The following is a 27,770-nucleotide window of genomic DNA, read 5'->3' on the forward strand; positions in this document are numbered from 1 at the left end:
GCAGGTATCGCCTATATTTAGTTTTGTCTATATTCCATGTACCTTGTTAGATGTGTGAAGGTGCACCAGATTAATCATATTACATTTTGTCAACACACACAGGGAGGTACAGTTTCACCTTTAGTAAGTTAGTCTTACCAATAGACCTTTATCACAGCAGAATTGATTACCAGAAACACTGTTGCCAACTTAGCAATTTTGTTGCTAGATTTAGCAACTTTTCAGACTAGCAAAGCACCTAAAAGCACCTAGCAACAAATTTAGCTATTTTTAAAATTTATTTGGCAACTTTTAACAACTTTTGAAAAGTGACTTAAACAATCTAAATGACACAAAAAGAGGAAACCACTGAACAGCAGCCAGTCAAGCAGCACATCAGCCTGGAGAGAGCTGAAGAAAGATGACAGTACACACTTCATATGTGAATTAAGATGATAGTTGCAGTTGTTCAATAATAATTGTTAATTTATGATACAGCATGTTATTAGCTTGTACCTATCATTGTTGTTCAGTTAGGTACACTCAAATTTAAAGGTCAAAAAGATGTTGTTTATATTACTTTTACAAATAAAATGTTTATATTATTATAAATATATTTATATTGTTATATTTATATTATGAACAAATCTAAATTAACAGTTGATTTCAAATCATATTTTTATGTGTATTCTACACAATAATGCAGTTTTGCGTCATGGTTATGTGATGACGTCATCCCACAACGTCATTTAGCAACTTTCAGCAACAAATCCACCCGTCTTTAGCAACTTCCCTGAACATTAGTTGGCAACACTGGTTCGATTTCATTGTGTTGTGAACTTATGTTTGCTTTTTTAATTTTGTTGTGTTGTGCACTACTGGGCCACCGTAGAATTCAGACTTTTTTCACACATTTTTTCCTGTATTTGCTGCTTTTAGTTTAAAAGAGGATCTTTAAATAGTCAAGCTCAACAAAATCTGTAGTCTGATGTTTGTTGTGTGGATTTCAGGCTGTTCTGTTGGTCAAAACACACATTAGATTTGAGGTCGACTCATTTAATTCATTTAAATCTTCATGCAGATTTCTATAATATGGTAGAATCAGAGAAAGCTGAGTTCATTACTGATATTCATAAACTGAGTAAATGAAACATTTGAGATGTTGAACAATTGATCAGTAATGCTTTGTTGTCTGATGTTGTTAGTTTTCTGTTTCTAATTTCTGATCTCTATTTCTCTGTTTCTGTGCTGCTGCAGGACGTCAAGTGAATAAATCAGTGCTGAAGGGATGTCCTGTCACTCTGAACTATGATACTGAAATTCAGAAGGATGATGAAATACAGTGGAAGTTTGAAGAGAAACTCATAGCTGAAATGACTGGAGAGAACCGTTGGAACCCTCAATGGTCTGATGAATTCAGAGACCAAATGAAGCTGGACCCTCGGACTGGATCTCTCACCATTCAACAAACCAGACCTGAACACTCTGGATTATATAAGCTAGAGATCAAGACCAGTGATTATTCAACATTCAGACTCTTCAGTCTTATCGTCTTTGGTGAGTAACACAAAGTCTTTCAGTGAAACAGCAGCAGTGTATATGACAGACCTTGTGTCAAAATATGATTATAAAAGTGTTCCAGTTGTGTTATATTAATGATGGAGAAACTCTGACCTGTTCATCATATCACTGCACTGCTGCCATAGCAGATATATACTGATGTAGAAATCAACACACTGTTATGTCAGGAACAAGACCTTCTAGTGGGATTAATGTACAGAGTTAAATCATTAAAATGTGTCTCTAACTATTTTATCAAAGCTGTAAGACTCAAAAAGGTCATGTGGTATTTTTTTTTCATGAAGTCAACTGTAAATACAGGCAGTTGCAGTTTAATTTCTGGTTTCTGGTGTTTTAGACAGATCTGGTTCCTCAATGAAGCAGCTTCAGACAGTCTTCTTTCATATGCTGTTGTCTGTTCTGAAACTGTTCTTCACACAGACTGTGTTGCTTCTGTCTGCAGGATTGTTTGATCAACTTTATCAGTCACAATCCTCCTCATTATTCCTGATCATTATTGAACTGCAGTACAGTCATTATCTGATCACAAATCAAACATTCAGAACCGTTTCTTCACACAAACTCAATTCAACACACTCATATTTCATGTCATTTGAGTGGATTTTTACTCTTAGAAACACAGACTGGAGTTCAACACAGTTTCATCAGTGAAACACACATGAGGTGTAGAGATTTATACTTACATTCAGATTTCTAGAATGACAAGTTGAGCTCTTTTCAACTTAAATAGAGTAAATGATATGTTTGTGATCCAGTATGTCAGGTGTGATATGTCAGTGTTTCTTCTGTTTATTTCTGCTGCTGTTGGTTTTCTGGTTCTGATTTCTCTGTATTTTTCTGTTTCTTTGACAGATGAAGTGAAGTCAGTGTCAGTGATGAAGGGGGCGGATGTGACTCTACGTGTCAATCCTGAAATACAGACAGGAGATAAGATATTCTGGATGTTTGGAGATAAAAACCGTCTTGTAGCTAAAAACACAGAAGAGAAGTGTGAAGAAGGGTCTGAATACAGTGATGTTAGATTTAAACCCAAAGTGGATCTGAATCGTCAGACTGGAGATCTCACCATCAAGAAAACTGAAACTGACCACACTGGAAAATACAAACTAAAGATCATCAGAAATGGCAAATCCTCATTCAAGATATTCAATGTTACTGTTTCTGGTGAGTGAAATATTTACTTTCATTGTAATTATGATTTTATTTTAGATCAGTATTGTGTCGTTCTTAAAGGATAGTTCAGCCAAAAATGCCCTCATGTCGCCCTGAACGCACAAGACTTTTATTGAATTTGATCCAAATTTTAATGGAAAATTTGGAAAGGCGGGACTTAGCTCACCTGTCAATCATCACCATGACGCAGCCGAATGAAGCGAGAGACAAACTTGCCTGGGACCGGGAAATAACCTCAATTTGTGTGTTATTGTGTGCGTCTGTGATTGATTGTGAGTACCCGTTCTAATCATTAGATAATCTTTGTTAATCGTAGTATGTGATTACAGGTCAATTTGGTATTTCTCCGCAGTTATTGAGTTAATCTGAATGAACAGTGTTAAAGCAAACTGGCGCGTTCACGATTATAATATCGCAGTTTGTGATATCTTCACCCTGTTCCGTATATGTTTATTCATGTCTCAGTGCTACTATGCTGAGAGTTATTCATGTCAAGTTTATATGGGAGTACTGTATGGTGCGTTGTGTGATACTTATTGCCAGTATACGGACACTTTCAGGATTAGATTACAAGATTAATTGGACAGTTGAAATAAATGTTGTAAGCAAATATTAAACAAGGATTAGATCGCGTTGTAAAGTGTGAAAACAATCGTCAGGCCACTGGCGCCCTCTGCAGGCGTTTGTTATATTCAGGGCTGGAAATGGCTGAGATTCACTGGGGGGACTCTATATCAGAAGATTTTATTTATTTTTTCTTTCAGTGACTTTTCAGATGTATTTAAATATAAAATATTGTATAATTATATAATATGCTAGCATTAAACAGGCCTATTTCATGTTTCCTCCAAACAATATTTTCTTAATTATCAAGCAGACACATGAAAGGTCAATGAACAACATTTATCAACTGTGTGTGGCACAAACATGTTCATTCAACAGAATCTCTACTTGGAGAAAATTACCTGTTTGATTTTGGCCAAATTAAAGATGCATTGTCTAGGAATTTGCATATGGTGCATACTGAATTGAACAGGTCACAAACATTTTAAATACATTTGTCCTCAGGTTAAAGAAAACTGAATGTTTTGGATGGCTACCTCTCAGTTTAGTTTACTTTGAAAATCAACCATTAAACGCATTTAAAGTGGAATCCAGTTTTAATGCAAAAGGAAGCTGATGTGCATTCTGAAAAGCAAAATAATTTGGATAATAATGTATCTAGAAAATATAATATTCACTCATCCCTTTTCTTAAACAATGGTTAAAGAGGTTGAAATGTGGTGATTATCATTTTATAAAAACTTTGTTTTGTTACCATAGACATGGAGTTTTTTAAAACATTGCTACCTGAACATGCAGTTCTATTCTAATATTCCCTGAAATAATTAATACCCCCCCCCCCCACATACACACACCCCCCGATGCTGTTTTTACTCAATAAATTGAGAATCATTTTTTTTAAAGTGTTCACAATTCTCCCATGATTCTGAATAGACAACTAAAAAAATAACATGTAATTTACTAGAGATTCTGACAAAATGTTATTTGCTGCAGTCTATTTACAAAAACCATTAATTATTTTGAATGAATTATTTTTTTATAAATCGGTTTGAATAAATGATTCAATGACTCAATTATAAAGATGTCACTTGTTTCATAGATGAATCAACTTTTTTGAACACTTCTTTGCAATGAATGATTCAATGACAAATACATTTTTAACAATCATTTGTTGCCACCTACTGGTGTAACGATGTAATTGACAATCTTTATTTGAAGTATCAAGTTACTTTCAAAGGTAATTTACTCTATTTTGTTCACTTCCTTTTGGGATGGGGGACTCGTTGTCTCCCTCGGTTGCGAAGAGTTTGGGTTTGCTCCCTCGTGAGGTTTATTTATTTGTTTGTTGCTTTATTTTTGCAAAATGTCCCACACATGCAAAGTTGGTTGAGAACACAACTGCAATAAAGTAACAGCCTATAGTTAACAATTACTTGTTTACAAAGTGCCATGGGAAGTCAAACTATCTATTTAAAATGCTCTTATACTGAACATGTTTATTCTTGAAATACAGCCAGGTTTTTCCTAATGGGCATATCTGTCATATAAGCAGAACACATTTTACACATGAGGAAAACTAATGTTTAATCAATAATTCTAGAAGATCCATGATTCTAACTTGTACTTGGCCTTATGAAAAAGTAGTTCTTGTAATTGTTTAACCATAGCATAATAAGGATATAATTACAGCTAGACCATTGATGACTCCTCATTGCATGCTTAGGGCAATGTTAACTTTCTCTTTTTTTTAAAATCTATTCCCTTAATAGATTATATATTATAAATTCTTTAACAAGTTAGTTCAAATGTACCACAATAAATACAACAGAACATGATAAACTCTAGTAAAGGTGGTCATGAGAAGTTTAAAAAGCTTGCAGGATCATCATCATGTTTTCCCCTCTTTTCATGAGTCTTTTTAGTGGCTGTCTCTAGATCATGTTTGACTTTCTCCATAGAGTTTTACTACATTCTCAATAGAATTCAAATGGGTTTCACAGTTTATCATAGGAAAGGCTTGCGCAAATCTTATCACACTATTGGAGCGCGCTGGTGAACGTGCCTGCGGTGATTCGTGCGCGGCGCGTCACTCATGATTATGAAAGCTCCGAACGCGCGATTTACACAATTAATTAACAGCCTGATTCTATGTTTCGGTGTGGGGGTTAGAGTACCGGCAGCATGTGAGAAGTGGCGGTATGCAAGGCAAAGCAAGGGTAGGCTACAGATTAAGATAAAGACGTGCCGGGGAAGTTGTAAACGACTTTTCTCTAGTGTTGTGACATATTCCCAAGTTAAGGGAATATTAAATAGAGGGCAGGGTTTTACTTTAGCGCTCCTCCTCTCCATCTCTCGCTCATATCAGACTAACGGTTGGAGGGAGTGGTTTAAGCGTTTTATACTTTTCAGATTTTGATTAAAGATTACCACAACAAACAATTTTTTTCTGAGTATTAACTTGCACAGATTAATTGTTCACCACAAGACTAGTAATATGCACTAACAAAGGAAATAGGGTCAGTTTTGATTTCATGCCGATTTTAAGCACATATCACATCATGGTGCTGTGAGACACACTAATCCATTACATCCAGTTCTAATCCATCCATTTAAGAGTTCAGGGGTCGTATTCACAAAACATCTTAAGGCTAAAAGTAGCTCCTAAATCTGTGAAAAGTTAGGAGTAGTGATGAGGACTCCTGAGGCACTGAGACCAAATCACAAACAATCCTAAAATGCTTGTCGGATGTTCTCCTCAGCAATCCGCCCAAAGACACTGAACACCATTGAGTCAATAGTGATAAAGCCTCGAGTGCTGAGCCTTTTCTTCATAAATGTGATAAATATTATGATTTATAGGTTTTAATCTACGAAGACAACATAAAGATTCATTCATGTACAGATAAAATGTATTAAATGATGGAGAATGAAACATTGCGGTCAAGTACACGTCAGCTATGTGTATATATATGTGTGTGTGTGTGTGTGTGTATGTATGTATGTATATATATATAAAACATCATTTGTCACTTTAATTCTTCAGTCTCTGGAGACGCAGACATGTGAGAGGCGGACAATAGCTGAACACATACTTGTTTATTCAGTGACACTTAGCCTACATTTTAAAATCTTTATTTGAATATGGAAACATGATACCTCGTTCTACAGTATTTCTCTGATTAAATCACTGACAGAGACTGTTTCCCATTAGCCAATCATAGTTAGTAAGTGTGATGACATCATCCATATCAACAAGCTCGACCCCGCCCTTTCTCTTAGCTCAAGACTCTCTATTTCGTTAGTAAAAGTTTGTCTCAGCAGTTTTGTGAATAGATTTTAAGAGAAAACTCTTAGCTAAGAACTTTTACTGCTATTTATTACTCTTAGAGGTGAGCTAAAATGTTTTGTGAATACGACCCCTGATCTCCAGATCTGCAGAGAGATTTTCACTCTTTTTGTTTTTAATTAGTACATTTCCATGACAAAATCTGTCAGTAGCTCAGTTATAACTTCCTCAGTCTCAGCATGTCTGTCCTAGTCTACACTACACAATCTGTTTTCTGAATGCATGTTATTGATCTTATTGTAATTTATAGGTTATTTATTTCTTGACCTTGTAAATTATAACCCGTCTTCCAGTGAAGCTGCTGACTTCTCTCTGGTGATGAATGCAGGACTTCTCTGATCATTTAACTCACTCACATCCTGTTCCTGCAAGCTTTTATACACTTCACTTACTTGTCTAGTGTGAAACAGGCTAATGTTTGCTGGTTATCTGTCTTGTGATCGACAGTGAAAGTTTTTCTGGCATTTGGGAATGAGCAGAGGAACATGTCAGATGCTCTTTGAGCAAATTATTGTTTGTTTGAGGTGAATTCTACGGTGGCCCAGTAGTACACAACACAACGAAATTTAAAAAGCAAACATAAGTTTGCTTTTTAAATTTCAGTGAATCAAGCCACGCAACAGCATAAAGCCACAACACAATGAAAATGCTCCCAGCCACTAGGGGGCTTTCAGAGCTCGGTAAAGTTAGTTGTCCTTGCCACTGTTCTACAGAGTCGGCAGTTTTACAAAGATATCAATACCACGATTAGTTTTAACAGTATGTAACCACTGTATATCCACAAGAAATATTCATTCAAAACCATCTACCTCCATTATAGCTGCATATTTATACCTGTGAATGAATTAACACACTACCATGGCTCAGGGGAATGATTGCCAATTCCACCAAGTGGTTAAAAAAAATATATAATTTGTATCATTAAAATTACTTTTAACATTTAGAAACAGACATGTTCAAATTCCAAAGCTTATATAGGTTCCTATTGGTAAGACTGACTTAATTTTAGACTGACAGTTTCACCTTTAGTTAGTCTTACCAATAGACCTTTATCACAGCAGAACTGATTACTGGAAGAATTGTTGCCAACTTAGCAATTTTGTTGCTAGATTTATCAACTTTTCAGACTACCTTAGCAAAGCACCTAAAAGCACCTAGCAACAAATTTAGCTATTTTTAAAGTCAGCCTGGAGAGAGCTGAAGAAAGATGACAGTACACACTTCATATGTGAATTAAGATGATAGTTGCAGTTGTTCAATAATAATTGTTCATTTATGATACAGCATGTTATTAGCTTGTGCCTATAATTGTTGTTCAGTACGCTGTAAAACGCTGTAAAAAAAGAAAAGGTTCTGGTAATTTTCTGCCAGGACAAGATCTGTTAAGTTGTAACCCTAAAACACAAAATACAATGTGTAAATTATAATACAGGTAAAACACCTGTGAAAAATCAACATGGATAATTCCTTCATATTAACACAGTACATTGTGCCCTATTTTTAACTACCAATACACTGCTTCAAACTATAATTGTTCAAAATGTGTAGTTTTACTAGTTAATAAGAAAATAAGAAAATGTAATTGTTCAAAAATGTGTAACTGTTCAATAATTCAATGTTGTATTTAAAAATAAAAATATCTGATCAAAAAGATGTTGTTTATATTACTTTTACAAATAAAATAGGTTTATTATTATAAATATATATTTATATTATAATATTTACATTACGAACAAATCTAAATTAACAGTTGATTTCAAATCATATTTTTATGTGTATTCTACACAATAATGCAGTTTTGCGTCATGGTTACGTGATGACGTCATCTCACAACATCATTTAGCAACTTTAGCAACAAATCCACCCGTCTTTAGCAACTTCCCTGAACATTAGTTGGCAACACTGGTTCGATTTCGTTGTGTTGTGAACTTATGTTTGCTTTTTTAATTTCATTGTGTTGTGCACTACTGGGCCACCGTAGAATTCAGACTTTTTTCACAAATTTTTTCCTTCTATTTGCTTCTTTTAGGGTGCGTTTACACTTGTAGTCTGGTTCGTTTGGTTCATTTGGTCCGGACCAAAAAGAAAAAAAACATTTAGTCCTGCTCCGATTAGCGTTCAGATTGGCAATTTTATCACCGAACCTAAAGGCATAGGGATACATTCACAACGTGATTGGTCGGATTTTATGACGTATTGCCTATTTTGAGACGGAACTTACCGAACATCCAAAACAATGCTGTGCTGAGGTAAATGCGCCTGTTGTGTGTGCGTAGCCTGCATATGATGGTATTTTGGCCAGCTGGGAACTTGTGAAGAGCTTGTAAAATGTGTAAAGTAGTCAAAACAGCGGTGGGAATCCATCCGTCACACACAAATGATCTGCTGCGTGGAGACGCGCGTCTGATGCCTGTCATGGGCAAACTCGCGACTATGACAAGAAAAATCGACATGCGTGAGGATTCTGTACTTTTTGGGGTCTCATCTTCCTGTTTTTGGTTCGTTTACATGTCTTTGGTCCGTGTTGTGTTCATATATCATTCGAACCGCACCAGAGTTCGTTTGGAAGTGGACCGAGACCCATCTTTTCAGCGGTCTCGGTCCGCTTGTTTGGTGCGCACCAGGGTTCGTATGGCAGCGTTCACACATGCTCAAATGAACCGCACTAACAGAGCAATCGCACCAGGGTTCGTTTTATTCGAACCAAACATGACAAGTGTGAACGCAACCTTAGTGTAAAAGAAAATCTTTAAAAAAATCAAGATCAACAAAATTTGTATGTCTGATGTTTGTTGTGTGTATTGCAGTGTTAATTTTGATTTTCAGATGAAAATGCTCCTTAGTCTTAGTCACATTTTAGTCATTTTTGTCTTTCATATTTTAGTCTAGTTTTAGTTGACGAAAAGTCATCATTTTTGTCAAGTCTTAGTCATTACTATTAGTCAAGCTACAGTTACCAACAATAATTTTGATAGCTATTTTCTCTTTAGACCAATTCATTCAAGCTTATGAAAAATTTGACTCAAGGTTGTATTGACATTGCACTCTTAGCAGTAGCACTTGTGCAAATCTACAGATCCCTTTTCAGTGGTTCTCAAACTTTCTAGAGTGTCGTACCCCCTGAGGGATGTAGCAAATTAGCTCAAAATAAATAGGAATAATTAATCATAACTAGTTATAATTATAAATATTTGGATCAGTTAACAAAATTAACTTAATGTAATAAAATTAATATTACAATCAATTAACCTGTTGTCCAATGAACACACAGTGTTAATTGTTTATAAATTCTAAGAAATGTTCATTTCCAGGTTATGGGAAATAACAATCTTATGTACAGTACTACTCAGAGCCTGTAGTCAAGATCTGCATGATTAGGGACTCCAGTATATGAGCATGAAACATGGACAACTTTACATGTGACATGAACAAGACTTTATTAACTAGACTAAACACTTAACTACTCTAACATTCACACACATACATGCATACAGTTTACCAAGAGAAAGAGAGAGCTGAAGCAGAGTACAGGAAGCAAGAAGTTACAGCATTGTTTGAAATTCAGCAGATCAACAGCCTTGAGCAAACCATCAGTTTAGTTCTAACACACCCTTCTTTAAAAGGGGTAAGGACACTCAATGTATCAGATAATGAGACTAAGTTTCATACTTGCATGTCTCTCCAAGTTGAATTAAAACTGTCTAGTTCTGCCTGTGTGTTAGCTACGTTTGGGATGCTAGTTGCAGTTTTAGGGGGATAGGTTCACAGAACATCGATAGAGTGAGTTTATGGGTAATTCATTAAATATAATGAATAATTGTGTGTCTGATTGGTCCAGACGCTACAGGGATTTAAGATCCTTCTGTGTACCCTCTCTTTTCCACTTAGACTGCAGTTACACATTTCCATTAAGGGACAATATTTGCCCTCTTAAATCGATTTTTCCGGTGCATTTTTTACCTTTATAAATATCTTTATAAAATAAATAATGCTTAAAACAATTCAATAAATACAATGATGATAAAAACAAAGTGATACTTTTAAATATTACATTAAAACCACCAGTAGTCACTGTTTTTATGAGTGAATCATCGAGTCATTCATTCTTTCAGTATCAAAGCAAGCGGCTGTATTTATGAATGGATCATTGAATCGTTGACGATTCGTTCAAAGAAACGATTCGTTCAAATGTACATCACTTAATATTACCCTTTTGTTTGTTGAACTGTTGTATAAAATCAGTGTCACATTTGAAATCGTGTGGATATTCAGGAAACATTGCATTCTTGCTTGTATAATATGATCAAAATTAAAAACAATAACTCACCAAAGAGTATCTTTTTGTATCCAAGAGAGATTTAATCTTAAATCTATATGCAGTCTGTCTATATTTGTTCTCCATGCTAGTAAATGTTAAATCCACACTTTCACAAAGTGAGTTATACTGTCGAGAACAGCAGCGCGATACTGCCGTGGTTGCTGTCAGTTTTGACTGCGAAAGATGAGGTCATTTGACTGAATGTCGTGTTTTTACAGAATTAAACCTGCTAGAAAAACATGTTCAGTTTTTATGTTATTTTAACTCAGCATTTTGTTCGCGTACGTCAGTTTGAGAGCCACTTAAAGGGATTCTTAAAGGGATTGTTCAGCCAGAAAATTCCCTCGTGTCGTCCCGAACCCACAAGACTTTTATTAATCGCAAGATTTCTGTCCATCCATTAAAAGTCTGGGGAAACAAAACTTCAAATCTCCAAAAAAAAAAAAAACACTCCCTGTTCACATGAGAGTGGACGGCAGTACAGCTCCTCTGGTTTATATCGTGATAATGTCCCCTTTTGTATACATTGGGTATGAATTTCTATGGACCACTAAAGTTTTTTTTTTTTTTTTTTTTTTTTCTTCCATATAGTGGTGTCCAATGTTGTTTGGACCAAACATTTTTCAAAATATTTTCTTTTGTTCTTTGCTCCATATCACTTTGCCAAATGTTTTCAGTTATTTCAGTAGGTCCTTACAGCCTTCATCCGCAATAGAAACAAAACCCACAACGACACCGACCAAGCTAATAAATATAGTAAACAAGAGAATGAAAATGACAAATTATTGTCATGGTTTTGCCACAAAATACATTTTATTGTGTCCTGAAAGCATATACTCACTCTCTCTCTTTCAAACACACACACACATACAGTACGGACACACACTCACACAGAAACGTGTTGTCAGCGCTGCTCTGACAAATCAGTAAAATAGTTTAGCAACTTAAAAGCTTCATGCCATTTCTCACCAGTGAGGTAATAACTGTGTGGTTCTTGAGGTAGATAAACTTACAGTTTCACTATTAGTAGAGACACTGCTGCCATGAGAGACACACAGACTCAGGTAGGCTAATTCTGTCTCTCACTGTGTTAATAACTGTATTATATTCTGCTATCAAGGCTCAAGCCTCTGTTACTAGCTCTGAAATGACATTTTGGAATTAGCAACAGAGACTTGGGATGAGATGCGTAAGAAATTAGAGTGTTTTAAGGACAAAAACCTGACAAATGTCTTGAAATAACATCAGAACAGTGTCTTGAGGTGTGGTAACTGTAGTATAAGTGGAATAATTGACTCTGAGCTGTTAAATTATTATTCATGAACTTCATCATTTATCATGTTAACTGAGCCCTGTAGAGTCTGAGGTGTCTCTGTTGGGTTATCTGTGATTTCTCTGAGCGTTACACGGTCTGATCTTGGGGAGAATTTCCTGGGATGTCCACTCCTGGGAAGATTGGTGTCTGTTTCAAACACTTGTGAATAATCTTCCTCCTTCCTGCTTTTACAGAGGTGATCACATGTGCTGTTGATCAGTTTATCAAAGACATTTGATGACCATTACTTACCCTGATTCCTATGTTACAGTAAGAGTGTTCTTAGTTTTTCCCCCATGGCTTTTTCATTTTCTCCTAGTTTTTGTTAAAGGCACACTATGTAGTTTTCGCCTCTAGAGGTCTCTTATTCAAAACAAAGGTGTAGCTTGATGACTCCTTGATTTCACTGAATCATGGGAGGTGTTGTCTTCATGTCTACAGCTGGTGGATAAGAATCGGGACAGGACATCATGTTCATGGATGAGCTAATGTATTAAAGATTTATTAACATTACTGTAGTATGAAGCAGGGTGTGAATGAAAGCCGTTGAGGCGGAACGAGACTGCTGAAGAGATTGCTAATGAGAGATGAGTGTGACACACGTCTCGAGAGCAGTGGAGCTTTTATTATGCCGCAGTTGTCACTTCTGCTTCTTCCGGTCATGTGTATGTGTGATAACGCAGCGCTGTTTATCATATTAGACACATTTGTGTGTTAAAGGTTGTTATAATGTTACTCTATGTTCGCTCGGCGGCTGTTATGAGACACTTGTTACACACTGCAGTAAGAGATCAATATTAGTCATGGTAAAACATGGTACTCGCAGTAAATCAAGAAATCAAGATAAGACTCACTGTGTTGAGCTATATAACAATGAGTTTTCTGTCAATGAATGTATCCAAACAAACAGTTGCTCACCTGTGTAATAAAACACAGAATATATTAAAGCATCTCTGGTGTTTCCATGGTTTCTACAAATAAATATCCTCGGAAACCAAGGGTAACGCGGGTATGATGTCATTGGTAGGCGACGTACGGACACGCTTATTTCTCTGGATTTAAACATTCTTGGAAACATTTGGGATAATGTACACGAGTCAAAAAAATATACAACACTGTTCTAGTGGTTTTTGGATATTTTAATCCAATAATCTTACATATTGTGCTTTTAAATAAATAATGACAGTGTGATATGTCATGTGGTGTTGTTCATCTGAGGCTTTATTTTCCAAATTTTAGTACTTACCAAAGACCAGATGATTTTTTTTATTTTTTATTATGTCCCGATATGGAAAACTATGGAAGTGTGTGTGTGTGTGTGTGTGTGTGTGTGTGTGTGTGTAGAAAGAAAGAAAGAAAATGAAAGAATGAATGAATGAATGAATGAATTCAGGTTGATTAGGACACTTTTTCCAAGTCATCTCAATGGCAAAAAGTGTCTCAATCACCCTGAATTCACCCTATATATAATGCTGAATCTATAATGATGAATTAATGATTAAAGTTTCAAAATGATTTAAGTTGCTGCATCACCTCAATGAATTTATATCAGTGCTCTGTAGATAAAGCAAAAACGTATAAAGTTTTCTTCTCACCAGAAACAGCAAACTGTCTGAATGATGATTATGTAGTAATGTCAAACACATATTCATTGTTTTTAAGTGCAAAACCACACTTGGTTTAATGGCGACACTTTCCTTGTATTTCTTTGTTTCTATGTGCCGCCGTCCCAAAAGAAGAGAAGAGGAAACCATTGATGAAGGGTGAGATTCTGTTGTTTGAATATCTTTAAAGTGTGATCATGATTTGATGTGTGAGATGTGGCTTCATTCACTTTAGTTTCTGTTCAGTTTAGTTTTTTCATTCAGTTTTCAGATTTCAAACAGTTTAAATGAACTTTACATTTTAGTTTAGATGCACGAGTTCACAAGTACAATAAATATTGAACTTGTCAAATAAGTGAGATGAACTTCTGACAGTCTGTTAAATGATTTTATACATGTAAATGCTTGACTTTAGTTTTGATGTCTCATATAATATGACTAAATCCAGATCAGTACATCTCTCTTTAATTTGCCATTGTCTGTGTATTTTCTGACAGATTCCACAGAAAAACGAGAGAATGAATCAGTGACTGTAGTGATGCCGCTGCTGAAAGAGGATCTGGATGGAGTGAATGAGCAGGAGAGTTTACTTTAATGAGATAAGACACGCCCACCAGTGTCAATCACTCTGACATCAACACTTCATCTCCAGCTACAACAACAAAAACACATTTCTGCTTTCATAAGCCTCTAGAATCCGTCCAGTGAAAGAGAGAAATGAAGCCGTGTCTGTTGAGCTGATGAACCTGCATGTAAAAAGCTTCTGTGGTTTTATATGAACCCAGAAACACCGTAATCAAACACTTTCTAATGTTACACTTCATACCTGTACCACTGTTAACATAATACTAGTGTGACTCTCACAGCTTTGATTTTCTGTGATTATCGACAGGAATATGATTTTTATGTTTTACCACAGCATTTGAATTTGCTGTTTTATGTAATTAACACCAGTGCCAGATTAACGTTCATGTTCAGAACTAATCACATGTCTTTGAGATCACATGACCTTCTCTTCATGTGTAGAAGTTCATTAGTGTGAATGAGACTAACAGCTTCGACCATTCAGTGTTATTCAGCTTCACTGTAAGTGACAGTATTATTGTAAAAATAACAATAATTATAACCAACTACTTAAGTTGACAATCTTTTATTTATATATATATCATTCTGTTCATCTTCATCTTATCTGAATGATTGTAAATGTGAGTTGAATTTAAAGTGCCTTTATATTCATGCTGAAGCACTTACAGTAGCCTTATTGTACTTCTCAAAAAAAAAAAAAATGGAAAAACATTTTGCATAATACCACTGTGGTGTTTCTTGTGTTTTATTATTTTTTTCAGAAGCATGTTATTAATGAATATTTGAATTTAAAGTGCCTTTATATTCATGCTGAAGCACTTACAGTAGCCTTATTGTACTTCTCAAAAAAACAAAAAAATATTTAATACTCAGTGTCATGATACCACATTGTGGTGTTTCTTGTGTTTTATTATTATTTGTTTCATAAGCATGTGATTGATGAATATTATTGCTATATTGCTGATCTTAATGTCTGATCTCTTCTGTCCTCTAGTGGACAGACACTGATACAGCTTTTGCTTCCTAATAAATCTTTTAACATTAATTATTGTCTAGTTGTGTTGATTGTAATGACAAATGCCCAGCAATACAACGAGACTATAAAATCAGCTGTTGTTTTTTGTTTTTTTTTCTTTTTATTGTTAAATCAAGTACTGCATTTTCACCCAGTGCCAAGAAAAGGCTCTCCACATGCACTTCATCTTTTTTCTGTTGTCTTTTTATTAGTTTTGATATTTTTATATAGAAAAAAAAGAGCGAAGAAAGAAAAAAAACAATAGAAACAGCAGCAGATGGAAGAACAATTATGGTCATAATATTAAAAGTAAATAAGTAATAACAGTAGAAATTACATTTAAAAGAAAAAAATACAGTTTCAGCTATGCTCAAAAATATGATCATGCAGTTATTAAAGCATTTCCACCAATGGTGGGCGAACCTCTTCCCAAAAATGTTTGTTTTCTACATTCCCAGAAGATGTGCATAATTGATCCACCTATCTGTGATACATGTGGATACATTTTACTCTGACAAAGTGAGGTGAGGAATTTATAAGTCCGTCCTGTAATTTTGTTAAAGGATATTGAGGTAAAAACAATCTTATATAGAGCACCACTGGTCTTCATCAAAGTTACACTCAAGCTCTGTTTGCCACACATCTTTCAGTGAGTCAGGGGAGAATCATGATGGTCTAACGGTGCTCACTTTTCCTTCATCAGAATCATCTCTATCCTAGACTCCAGTGAGAGTCACAAAAGTGCTTATCCGTAACGTATACTTATGATGAATCTGCAAATACTTATAAAACTGTCATGGAACTCTTGAGATTAAATCTGAAAAGGACTTAGTTCACCCTAAAATGAAAATTCAATCATTTATTACTCACCCTCATGTTGTTCCACATCCATAAGACCTTAATTCATCTTCAGAACACAAATTAAGATATTTTTGATGAAATCCAAGAGGTATGTTGTTTACGTCCAGCGCTGCAGGTTCTACGTCAGAACGTCGACTCATTATTGGTCGGCTCTTGCGTCAGCATCACACACATCGTGCTGATCATGTGACCAGCTTTGGCCAATAATGAGTCAGAGTTCTGATGTAGAATCTGGAAGCGGACGTAAACAACATGGGAAAGACAGAAGAGAAGATATTGTTGAATAAAGTCGTTATTTTTGTGCACAAAAAGTATTCTTGTCTCTTCACAACATTAAGGTTGAACCACTGCAGTCACGTGACTGTTTTAACAATGTCTTTAGTACCTTTCTGGACCTTGAAAGTGTTGATTATATTGCTGTCTCTGATGAATCAGATACTGCTCAGATTTCATCAAAAATATCTTGATTTGTGTTCTGAAGATGAACAAAGATCTTACAGGTGTGGAACGACATGAGGGTGAGTAATTAATGACAGAAATTTCATTTTTGTGTGAACTAACCCTTTAAATGCTTGTCCTGAGAGCGAGTGAGTCTCTGTTCAACTTTACAGAATGAGCTCCAGCAGACGAAGAGCGATAACTCTGACTAAAATATACCTACATGTAAAACGAGTAAATGTACTTTTATGAAAACAACAACAGTAACTGATGTGTCATTCATTGTTTTTACAGAAGTGATGTAATCTCTTCACTGCACTCTGAAAAATACTGACAAACCAATAAGAGACATGATTTTGGTCACAGAGCTGCTGAAGTTACATAAAACTGCCACTTGGTGGCTCACAAACAGACTGATACCAACTGACAGCAAATTATTATTATTATGTGCATTCATATATTTGTATTATATTTCTATTTAGTTTGAGTATTGTCCATGTGTCAGGTTTTAGAGATGTACACATCACCACATAGGGAGAGAAAGTTAGAAATGATAATGTTTGGATTTAGTGGTAGCTCAGTTTTTTCACCACTTCTCACCATTTTTGTTAGAAATATAAACTGAATTTTGAAATGCTTTTGAAATGAAAAACTCTGTGTTATATATATATATATATATATATATATATATATATATATATATATATATATATATATTCATTTATTATTAATACATACTGTGATCTCAGACTGTGGTGATGTGGTTTCTCCACTGCATGGATCTTCATGTGTTTCTTCAGGTGACTTTTAATAGTGAAACTCTTTCCGCACTTCTCTCTGCTGTGGATCCTCTCATGTGTTTTCAGATTTTTTGACACACTGAATCTCGTCACAGTATGAACACCAACAAACTTTAACAGAACCGCCAGAGACTCAGACACACTAAAACAAGGTGACTCTGTGAGAATACAAGCATTTGAGCCTCAAAAGATCTGGAGAAAGTGCACAGGGGAGAAGCCCATCGACTCGAGATCCTACAGTGTCCAGCTGGATTCTGGAGGGGTTAAAAAGAGAAACAGGGAACATCTCCAAAGGGAGCATGGAATGACCCCTAGAGACTCTAACCAAACAAAACAAAAGGTAGTGAAACAAAGAAACGCAGAAACCGCTGACGTTCAGTCACAACTCACCAGCAATATGGAGAATGAGATGTAAAGCGCTGTACAGTCCCATCTGTTTTCACAAAAGCAGGACGTTTAGTAAAGAAACCTCAACAATTAAAAGATGAAAAGGGTGTAAAACTGTCACATGGAAAAAAGAAAAGGAAACGAAAGATATGTAGAACTATTGTGATGGAAATGTGAAATAACTATATAGATGTTATAAAATACGGAAGCCCTGAACCGCATGGTGAAAAAAAAAAAACTTGGTTGGGAGAAAAAAAAAACTTATCTCGTTATTTCAAGATATTAAGTCGTTATTTCAACATAATAACTCTTCATTGTCTATCAAGTATGATAAAGAAGAAAAGCACATCAACATCTTCAGTGGCACAGCGCTAATGTATTGGATCGCAATTCAAGCTTTTACTGCGATCGCCGCGGTTTCGAATCCGCCTTTTGCCGAGTTCGCTCTTCTCTAGTTACACTTCACATATCAAAAAAGGCATTTATTTTCAATTAAAAGGAAAACAATGTTCTAAAAGTGCAAATAACCTGCCTAACGAGTGTTTAATAACATTAAAAGTATTTATTGGGCAGCGTTAGCAGCATGTTCTCGTTCGATAATAGCCACTAGAGGGCAGAATAAGACAGGGAATCAACTAAAGATCGCAATAGTTATGTTGACCTACTGTTGATACAAGTTGGTGCTGCAAAATCCCAGAGGGTTATCATTGGAATTTGCATTCTTCCCAGGCTAACATTGAGGTTAAATTTGTGTAGCCCATAGTAAATAAAACAATTTACAGTGCAAATAGATGTATATCAGGGGTGTCAAACTTACGGCCCGGTGTCCAATCTGATTTGAACTATAATAAAACATAGATATGCGCTAGTCCAGGGGCCAAAAACGTTTTTATTCCGGGCTTGCAAACAAACTGCTTTGTAATAATTTCCCAAAATTTCATCTGTGTATTTACGAAGTATGTAAACAGGACTTCAACACGCTGAATACGGACACAAAGAGAACAGACCCGCCAGCAGAGGAAATACTGTACCATGCACAAGCTCACTGTTCGCGAAAAATAGGGAGAATAAAATAAATATTACAGTGGGATTGATATGAATGTATCTCTGGAAGGAACTGTATTGATAAAACTTTCGATGGCTTTTCCTCTTATCTCCATATAAAGTAGTAGTATTAGCCTATAGTTATCGAAAAGCGCTGCTGTGTGTATAGCGGTAACCATGGAAACGCTATATCACTGCTGTTCCATTTTCATTCAGTCCGTCTGCTGATTTTGTTTTAGCATAATTTCACAAAGCTAAAGTCAGACCAGACCTAGTTTTTGCTGTTAATCTTGAAATTATTCAGTAATTTAAATTAAAAACAACTGCTCATGCTCATGTGCATAACATCGTTGTTGGGATTATGATAAAAATGCCTCTAATATCTAAATGCCAGTGTTTGCCTCTAATATCAAAGAGCTATACATATTTTTTTAAGGCCAGATAGTCCTGTGAAAAAAATAAACAACAAATAAATTTGCTTTAAAAAAATCTGCAACCAGTATCAGAATCAGACGATTTGCTTCTTATAAAAATTGAAATTGGCCATGAAAAATCAAAATAAAAAATGCTAATAAAAAATATTAAATAAAAAATCATTTAAAAAAAAATAGTCTTTTCACTGTAAAAAAAAAAAAAAAAAAAATACAGTTTTCTTACAAATTAATTTGTTGTTCATATGTTTCATATTAATGCAGCGCACTAAGGTTATTATAAGAAGAAGCTAATCCGGCCCGCATATGGTTAATTTATTTCCAGTCCGGCCCTCAAACTAAAATGAGTTTGACACCCCTACTGTAGATGCTATTTACACTAAGTGAAAATACCGATACATCCTATTTATACTAAGTGACAATAGAAACATTTTCACGATATTCTATTTATACTAGATGAAAATAGCGATATATTGACACCATGTAAAAGTAGCCTATCAGTTCTTTGCAAGATATGTAAATAGTATTTAGATGCTGTAGGCTACATTGTATTGGCAGATTTTATTTGTACCCCAGTATTTTTGTACAGGATGCAATAATATCATAGAGTGTGATTATATTGATTAAAATTATTAAATGGATGCTGCCTTATTGGGAGAATAAAACCCCTCCACTACTCAATGAACACTTTTAAAATTACTAAACTCTTGTTCACATTTTATTTCCACTTTTTGAACATGATTTTCATTTTATTGAAAATGTATATGATGAGAAAATAGGAGTGAGCTCTATTATTGGGTGAGCTCGGCAAAATGCTGATTCGACCCCGCAGCGATCGCTGTAAAAGCCAAAATCTGAAACCCTACATGCTATTGTTGCGCCACTGAATACAGTGAATTACATCTGTCCCTTTTTAAACTTGAGTGGCCCATCCAGACATTGGAGCTAAAGAGTGTGTCAACAAAGGACGCTATTTGCACTTATTGTAAACAGACACTCCGTTATAGGCTTCTGAAAAGTTAACAGATAAGCAAAACTAAAGCTGGCTGAAAGAGCAATACTGGCAATTAGCACAAAACTCTATAGCTAGCCTATGTAATTGCTAAATAAATTAATTATTAGGCCACGTATTAGAAGTATGGATTAGTAGAAAAGTATGAATTAGTAGAATATCCAGTGTTATGAAAACTACATAGAATAAACGCCTATAGAGTATTTATGAGAATTTATGGGCTACACAAATTTAACCTCAATGTTAGCCTGGGATGAATGCAAATTCCAATGATAACCCTCTGGGATTTTGCAGCACCAACTTGTATCAACAGTAGGTCAACATAACTATTGCGTTCTTTAGTTGATAGTTAGATTGTTTTTTTTTTTTGTTTTTTTTTTCTGTAACAGAAATTAAGAGTTTTGTTGGGAACATTAGTTCTGTATTAAAAATAAATATTAAACAAAGAGAGAAAGGATGTGACAATAGGAACAATTGTTGTATATTTTGTTGTAGTAGGGAGCTGAAGGGGAACACAGCCGAGGGTAACCACATGTGAGATGTGTGTAGGAGTTCATTAAAGATGAGTCAAGTAGATTCAGATGATTGTCTTTATTGAATAAAAAAGACACACTGAATGTTTTCTGTAAATTGTGATAAAAAAAAAATATATTATTTGCTTAGTGTAGCAAATTAATTATTCATATTTCCGTTGAGCTAATTATAACTCATATAAATATTTGGATCCCCTAGAGCAGGGGTGGGCAAACTCAGTCCTGGAGGGCCGCTGTCCTGCAGAGTTTTGCTCCAGCCCTAATCAAACACACCTGAACCAGCTAATCAAGATCTTCAGGATTACACACAGGTGAGTTTTATCAGGGCTGCAGCTGAACTCTGCAGGGACAGCGGCCCTCCAGGACCGAGTTTGCCCACCCCTGCCCGAGAGCATGTAGTCAAAATCTGCATGATTAGGGACTCCAGTATATGAGCATGAAACACGGACAACTTTACGTGTGACACGAACAAGACTTTATTAACTAAACACTGAAACTACTCTAACACTCACACACATGCATACAGTTTACCAAGGGAAAGAGAGCTGAAGCAGAATACAGGAAAGCAAGAAGTTATAACATTGTTTAAAATTCAGCAGATCAACAGCCTTGAGCAAACCATCATTTTCTTAGTTTAACACGCCCTTCTTTAAAAGGGGCAGGGACGATTAAAGGCACAATATGTAAGTTCAAGTTCAGTTTATTTATATCTGCACTAATAAAACAGTCACACAACTGACCAAAGTGCTGTACAGAGCTTCTGAAAGAAGTAAAAGATATAGAATCAACAACACAGCTAAAACACAGTTTAAAAAAATAAATAAATAAATAAAACAAGGTATAGACACTTAACAGCATAAAAACACGGCAAGAACCACAGAAGAAGATTAATTATAATCCATGGAAAACAAGTACGTTTTTAGGAGAGACTTAAAAGTAGTCAGGGAAAGAGCTAACCTGATTTCTAAAGGCAGATTATTCCACAAGTATATACAAAGATGGAGTATATGGTTGCAGCAATTCAGATAAATAGATTGGGGCGAGATTACGTAGAGATTTATAAACAAATAAAAGGATTTTAAAATCAATTCTGAATTTAATAGGCAGCCATTGAAGGGTCCTCAAAATTGGAATATGATCGCTTTTACGATGTAAGATTTTTTGTAATAAAACATCCCAAAACCACTTGCACAGTGTGAAATATTTCATCAAGTTGTGTACTTACATTATCCCAAAAGTTCCCAAGGATTTGTTAATTAGGGCTGTGCAAAAAAAAAAAAAAAAAAACAATTTTTCGATTAATCGTTTTTTTAAAACGCGGTCGATACGATATCGATTTTCAAAAGCCACGTATCGATTTTTTTCATATTTACGCAAACATTGGACATAATATCTGATTGACGTTAATCTTATTAGACTTCTCCACTAGATGTCATCCTCTTATTTATCACAGCAGGGCCGGTGTCATTCATTCAGTGGCGGATGCAGCTGCGCCTTTCAGCGTGAAAGACATTCCGGACAGCTGAAGGAACTGTCGGTTTCCCGATCGAGCCAGCGCTGCATGGCCATTAAAGTTTATCATTTGCACGCGTTTTCAAGCTTTGCCAACATAAGCATTCAAGTGAAAGAGAACTCGCGCGCGCTGTGACAAGTTTTGTGTGCGCGTCACACACACCCGAAGAGCTCAGAGCTGCGCGCCTCCGACAGCGTGCAAATAAGAAAATTAATTCTCTTTTACCTGTCATTGCGTCTAAACGGACAAATTTGGACAAATTTACACAAATTTATCTCAAAATCTCCGCCTTTACGAGTATCTCGGTAAACACAGTCAGTTACGGTTACGGTAAGCAGTAGAGATGTTTTTGTGGTTTAAAATGTATGTGTTAAGGATGAAAATGAAAATATCCCCCTTAGCAAATGGTGTCATCCTCTTCTCTTCTTCTTCTTCTCCTCTGTACCCGCACCGCTCAGCACGACCGTCATCCAGCGCGAAACACGCAGAGTGAGAACCCGTTATATACAGGTGCTGGTCATATAATTAGAATATCATCAAAAAGTTGATTTATTTCACTAATTCCATTCAAAAAGTGAAACTTGTATATTATATTCATTCATTACACACAGACTGATATATTTCAAATGTTTATTTCTTTTAATTTTGATGATTATAACTGACAACTAAGGAAAATCCCAAATTCAGTATCTCAGAAAATTAGAATATTGTGAAAAAGTTCAATATTGAAGACACCTGGTGCCACACTCTAATCAGCTAATTAACTCAAAACACCTGCAAAGGCCTTTAAATGGTCTCTCAGTCTAGTTCTGTAGGCTACACAATCATGGGGAAGACTGCTGACTTGACAGTTGTCCAAAAGACGACCATTGACACCTTGCACAAGGAGGGCAAGACACAAAAGGTCATTGCAAAAGAGGCTGGCTGTTCACAGAGCTCTGTGTCCAAGCACATTAATAGAGAGGTGAAGGGAAGGAAAAGATGTGGTAGAAAAAAGTGTACAAGCAATAGGGATAACCGCACCCTGGAGAGGATTGTGAAACAAAACCCATTCAAAAATGTGGGGGAGATTCACAAAGAGTGGACTGCAGCTGGAGTCAGTGCTTCAAGAACCACTACGCACAGACGTATGCAAGACATGGGTTTCAGCTGTCGTGTCAAGCCACTCTTGAACAACAGACAGCGTCAGAAGCGTCTCGCCTGGGCTAAAGACAAAAAGGACTGGACTGCTGCTGAGTGGTCCAAAGTTATGTTCTCTGATGAAAGTAAATTTTGCATTTCCTTTGGAAATCAAGGTCCCAGAGTCTGGAGGAAGAGAGGAGAGGCACACAATCCACATTGCTTGAGGTCCAGTGTAAAGTTTCCACGGTCAGTGATGGTTTGGGGTGCCATGTCATCTGCTGGTGTTGGTCCACTGTGTTTTCTGAGGTCCAAGGTCAACGTAGCCGTATACCAGGAAGTTTTAGAGCACTTCATGCTTCCTGCTGCTGACCAACTTTATGGAGATGCAGATTTCATTTTCCAACAGGACTTGGCACCTGCAAACAGTGCCAAAGCTACCAGTACCTGGTTTAAGGACCATGGTATCCCTGTTCTTAATTGGCCAGCAAACTCACCTGACCTTAACCCCATAGAAAATCTATGGGGTATTGTGAAGAGGAAGATGCGATATGCCAGACCCAACAATGCAGAAGAGCTGAAGGCCACTATCAGAGCAACCTGGGCTCTAATAACACCTGAGCAGTGCCACAGACTGATCGACTCCATGCCATGCCGCATTGCTGCAGTAATTCAGGCAAAAGGAGCCCCAACTAAGTAATGAGTGCTGTACATGCTCATACTTTTCATGTTCATACTTTTCAGTTGGCCAAGATTTCTAAAAAATACTTTCTTTGTATTGGTCATTAGTAATATTCTAATTTTCTGAGATACTGAATTTGGGATTTTCCTTAGTTGTCAGTTATAATCATCAAAATTAAAAGAAATAAACATTTGAAATATATCAGTCTGTGTGTAATGAATGAATATAATATACAAGTTTCACTTTTTGAATGGAATTAGTGAAATAAATCAACTTTTTGATGATATTCTAATTATATGACCAGCACCTGTAGTGTTGTGAATCAACTAAGTTGCTCCAAAGCTGTGTCTCACACTTATTTCCTTTTACCTAGAGTTGTTCCGATTCCGAAACCATATCGGTGAGTACTGGAGTCAGTATCCTGAATCACCATGGTACACCTATAATAAGTGTTTATTTTCGGACTATTTTAGTCCAGCGGGTCGCCGCCGCTGTGGAGTAGCACAGGACCTGGGTGACTCGTCCATAGTCATACACGGAGAGAAGTAGCGTCGGTTACAATGTTCTTCCGCAAGACGCCTGCAGTTCTGTTTATTAACTGCTAGAGCGTGAAACAAAAACAGCAGCGCGACAAATAAACTGCGTACCTGTGTAGTGCGTACGTGTGTCTCTGTTGTTAAAGTTTATCGTTAGTTTGATACTCATTTTAACAATCGGGAGTCATGTAAACACTCCTGGCGTTTGGACCAGAGTGAAAACAAACGACATATCACTGTATACCAGCAGTATGTGTGAAAACACTCACTGTGGCTTTTTAAATGAATTGTTATTCATTTCTAGATTTACATCTGTTATTTTTCAGTTGTGGCTTACTATCAAACTAGACAATAAAAGAAAGTTTAATGTTTTTCTTTTGCTGTATTTATTCATTCCTCACACACAGAGGATTTAACCTGAACCAGGCTTAACTCCTCAACTCCTAGCATTACTCTCTCTCTCTCTCTGTGTCTGTGTGTGTGTGTGTGTGTGTGTGTGTGTGTGTGTGCGTGTGGCCTGCCAGTGAGCAATGGACATAGGACAGTTCTTTAAAAGAAAAAAGACAGATTCAGGTGAGAGACTAGGGACAGTCCATAATGACCTCTGTCTTGTTTTTGTTTTTGTTTTTTTGTTCTTCTGAAAAGTGTTAAGCAAGCTAAAGTAACAGATAATGCAAACCAGCTGTTGTATCAAATTACTTATCTAGGCAATGGTCCCCTGCTTTTAATTTTTTTATTTATTTCAAACCCACAATGGAGAATACAGCTTCTCTTGTGAAAGGAATTTGTCATTTAAAAAAGTTTCTAAGCCCAATAATAATAATAATAAAGACATTTTAAATGACACGCCTCTGTGTGCCTTTTGATCATATCCTTAGAATCTGTAAATGGTCTCCAAACATTTTTGTGACATGACAAACTGACCTCAACTCTCCTGCCTACAATATATTTGTGTATGATTGTCAGTGCCAAGGGAAAGAGAGGGAGATGGAGAAGGAGAAAGGGAAAGGGAGAGCATGCAGGAAGAACCAGGTGAGGAAACAACAACAATAAATTGACATATAGTGAATAGTGGCAAGCAAAACAGTAACTACTCATACTCCTATACTAACTTATTGGCATTAAGTAGCCTATATTACATTTACTTTTTGTAACATATTTTTTGTTTTTGTGTGAAAAGAGGGTGGGTGGTGGCAGTGGGGCTCATTGGGTGCTCAGCACCCCTAAAGCTCTGACCCTAGAATCGCCCCTGATTGTATGTCTCAGTGCATTAGTTTTAAAGTGACAGACACCTAAAATTCCAGAAGCTGTCTGTGTTTTAATGTTAATCAAACTAAAGAGAAAATCACTCCGATCTTCACTAAATAATGTTTTTGTAACTTTAATAAGGATTAACCTTTATTTATTTTGTACAGTGAAGATTATATAGTGTTTATTTGTGCTATTGCTTGTGGTTTAATTACTTATTTATTTATTTTTTTTTATTAATGACAGTTTACTTGTCTTTAATAATCTTTGAAATTTATATTAGTAGTTTTAGCTGTCTTAAATGGAATCAAGAATTGTTAAATTTCACTGGTATCTAAAATATTGGGTGTCATAACCTTATTCATTACAATATAGGTGGGCTATACATGGGTCAAAAACAACAACAACAAAAAATAACTATTTTATTCATTATTTTTTTTGTGGTGGGGCCAGTGAAAATTTATTGTATTTAAAAAAAAAAAAAAACAAATAAAAAATAATCGAGAATCAAATCTGAAAATTGAAATCGAATTGACGTTATTCAGAGCTATCCTCACCTTCCACTTGTAGAAGCCATAGAGATAGATATACATAGATGCCTCATTAGCGGCCGTTTCAATGGGCTGCTATACGTAAGCTGCTAATGAGATCAACTGAGACAAGCAGGCTTTGGCACAAACGGAAAAATAAAACAAGGATCAGTATCGGCGGCATGGCATTTGAGATGAAGGAGAACTTCGCAGCAAACTTGGACTTGACAGAGACTCCGCTCTCGCATGTTTTAATAGACAGGTAAGCAAATATGCATTATTATATATATTAATATGCATTATTTATTATTAACCAACCAAATCATTTGCCAAATAGTCACATATCAGTAACAGAGCAATATAGCATTAAATTTCACATTCCTTGCAGTGAATTTATTACGATGACATAAAATAGTGTGATCAAACATACAGGTAATACAAAAACAATTCATTACTTCATCCGTGAACATGATTTGTGAATTTCATACTTCTCTGTATGGTGAAATCAACATCTCTCCTTCATAGCATCATCAAGCTTCACCTTTGTAATTGTTTTGAAAATGTGACCTCTGGTGGCGAAAACTTATATAGTGTGCCTTTAATGTATCAAATAATGAGACTTAAGTTTGATACTTGCATGTCTCACCCATTTGAAATAAACTGTCCTGATGCAGTTTGTGGAGGCTCCCGTTGATCTTACGCTGATGTTGTGTTGATGAGAGAGAATTAGTTGGAGTCAGAGGATCTTTGGTGGATGGAAAGTCAAGGCCGCAGCCTGGCACAAGCTTGAGGGTCTTCAGACGTCTTCTAGTTCAGCATCAGAATTCAAAGTTCTCTCCTGGAATATTCAGGGTCTGAAAGCAAGACTTGAAGAAAAAGATCTACTGAGAATCTTTGCAGAAAATGACATTGTGTGTGGAAGAAAATTAATGCCAAATGTTTTTGAAACAAAAAAGCTTGTTGAATTGCACTAATTGAAAACAAATGCATTGCATTAACCATGCTTGCATTTTAATGCAGGCTGAAATTCAACATGGTTGTATATTTAAGCTGTGAATATTTCAATTTCAAACATTTCACACAAATTAAAAATTCAATAATCAATATTCACCTTTCAGATTTCACTTCACAATCATCCAAAATCCCATTTGTGGCA

At 35.9% G+C, this 27,770-nt stretch overlaps 3 protein-coding genes and 1 long non-coding RNA gene across 20 annotated transcripts in view; 2 read left to right on the forward strand and 2 right to left on the reverse strand.

The window, feature by feature from the left end:
• LOC127508049 (uncharacterized) overlaps positions 1-27,770 on the forward strand; it is a 422,397-nt gene that overhangs the window by 202,791 nt on the left and 191,836 nt on the right. For all 7 annotated transcript variants that reach the window (XM_051885588.1, XM_051885590.1, XM_051885589.1 and 4 more), the window contains 2 exons: positions 1,237-1,536; positions 2,413-2,724. In XM_051885588.1, the coding sequence (XP_051741548.1) occupies positions 1,237-1,536; positions 2,413-2,724 (612 nt within the window). The remainder of the gene's footprint in view (positions 1-1,236; positions 1,537-2,412; positions 2,725-27,770) is intronic.
• The window catches only part of LOC127508054 (60 kDa lysophospholipase-like), a 213,023-nt gene that overhangs the window by 142,714 nt on the left and 42,539 nt on the right, over positions 1-27,770 (reverse strand). For 5 of the 6 annotated variants that reach the window (XM_051885618.1, XM_051885623.1, XM_051885620.1 and 2 more), the window contains one exon: positions 24,670-27,480. The gene's annotated coding sequence lies outside the window, so the exon portion shown is untranslated. Of the gene's footprint in view, positions 1-21,943; positions 27,481-27,770 lie in introns of all 6 variants that reach the window. The other variant, XM_051885619.1, reaches the window with a different exon arrangement.
• Positions 1-27,770, reverse strand: part of LOC127508059 (SLAM family member 5-like) — a 242,511-nt gene that overhangs the window by 113,973 nt on the left and 100,768 nt on the right. The window lies entirely within an intron of this gene.
• Positions 2,743-15,574, forward strand: LOC127508075 (uncharacterized). Its single transcript, XR_007928673.1, has 3 exons — positions 2,743-3,005; positions 14,013-14,039; positions 14,378-15,574. It is a non-coding gene; the product is annotated as an uncharacterized LOC127508075 (long non-coding RNA).

Source organism: Ctenopharyngodon idella, chromosome 3 (genome assembly GCF_019924925.1).
Source record: "Ctenopharyngodon idella isolate HZGC_01 chromosome 3, HZGC01, whole genome shotgun sequence".
Taxonomy (NCBI): domain Eukaryota; kingdom Metazoa; phylum Chordata; class Actinopteri; order Cypriniformes; family Xenocyprididae; genus Ctenopharyngodon; species Ctenopharyngodon idella.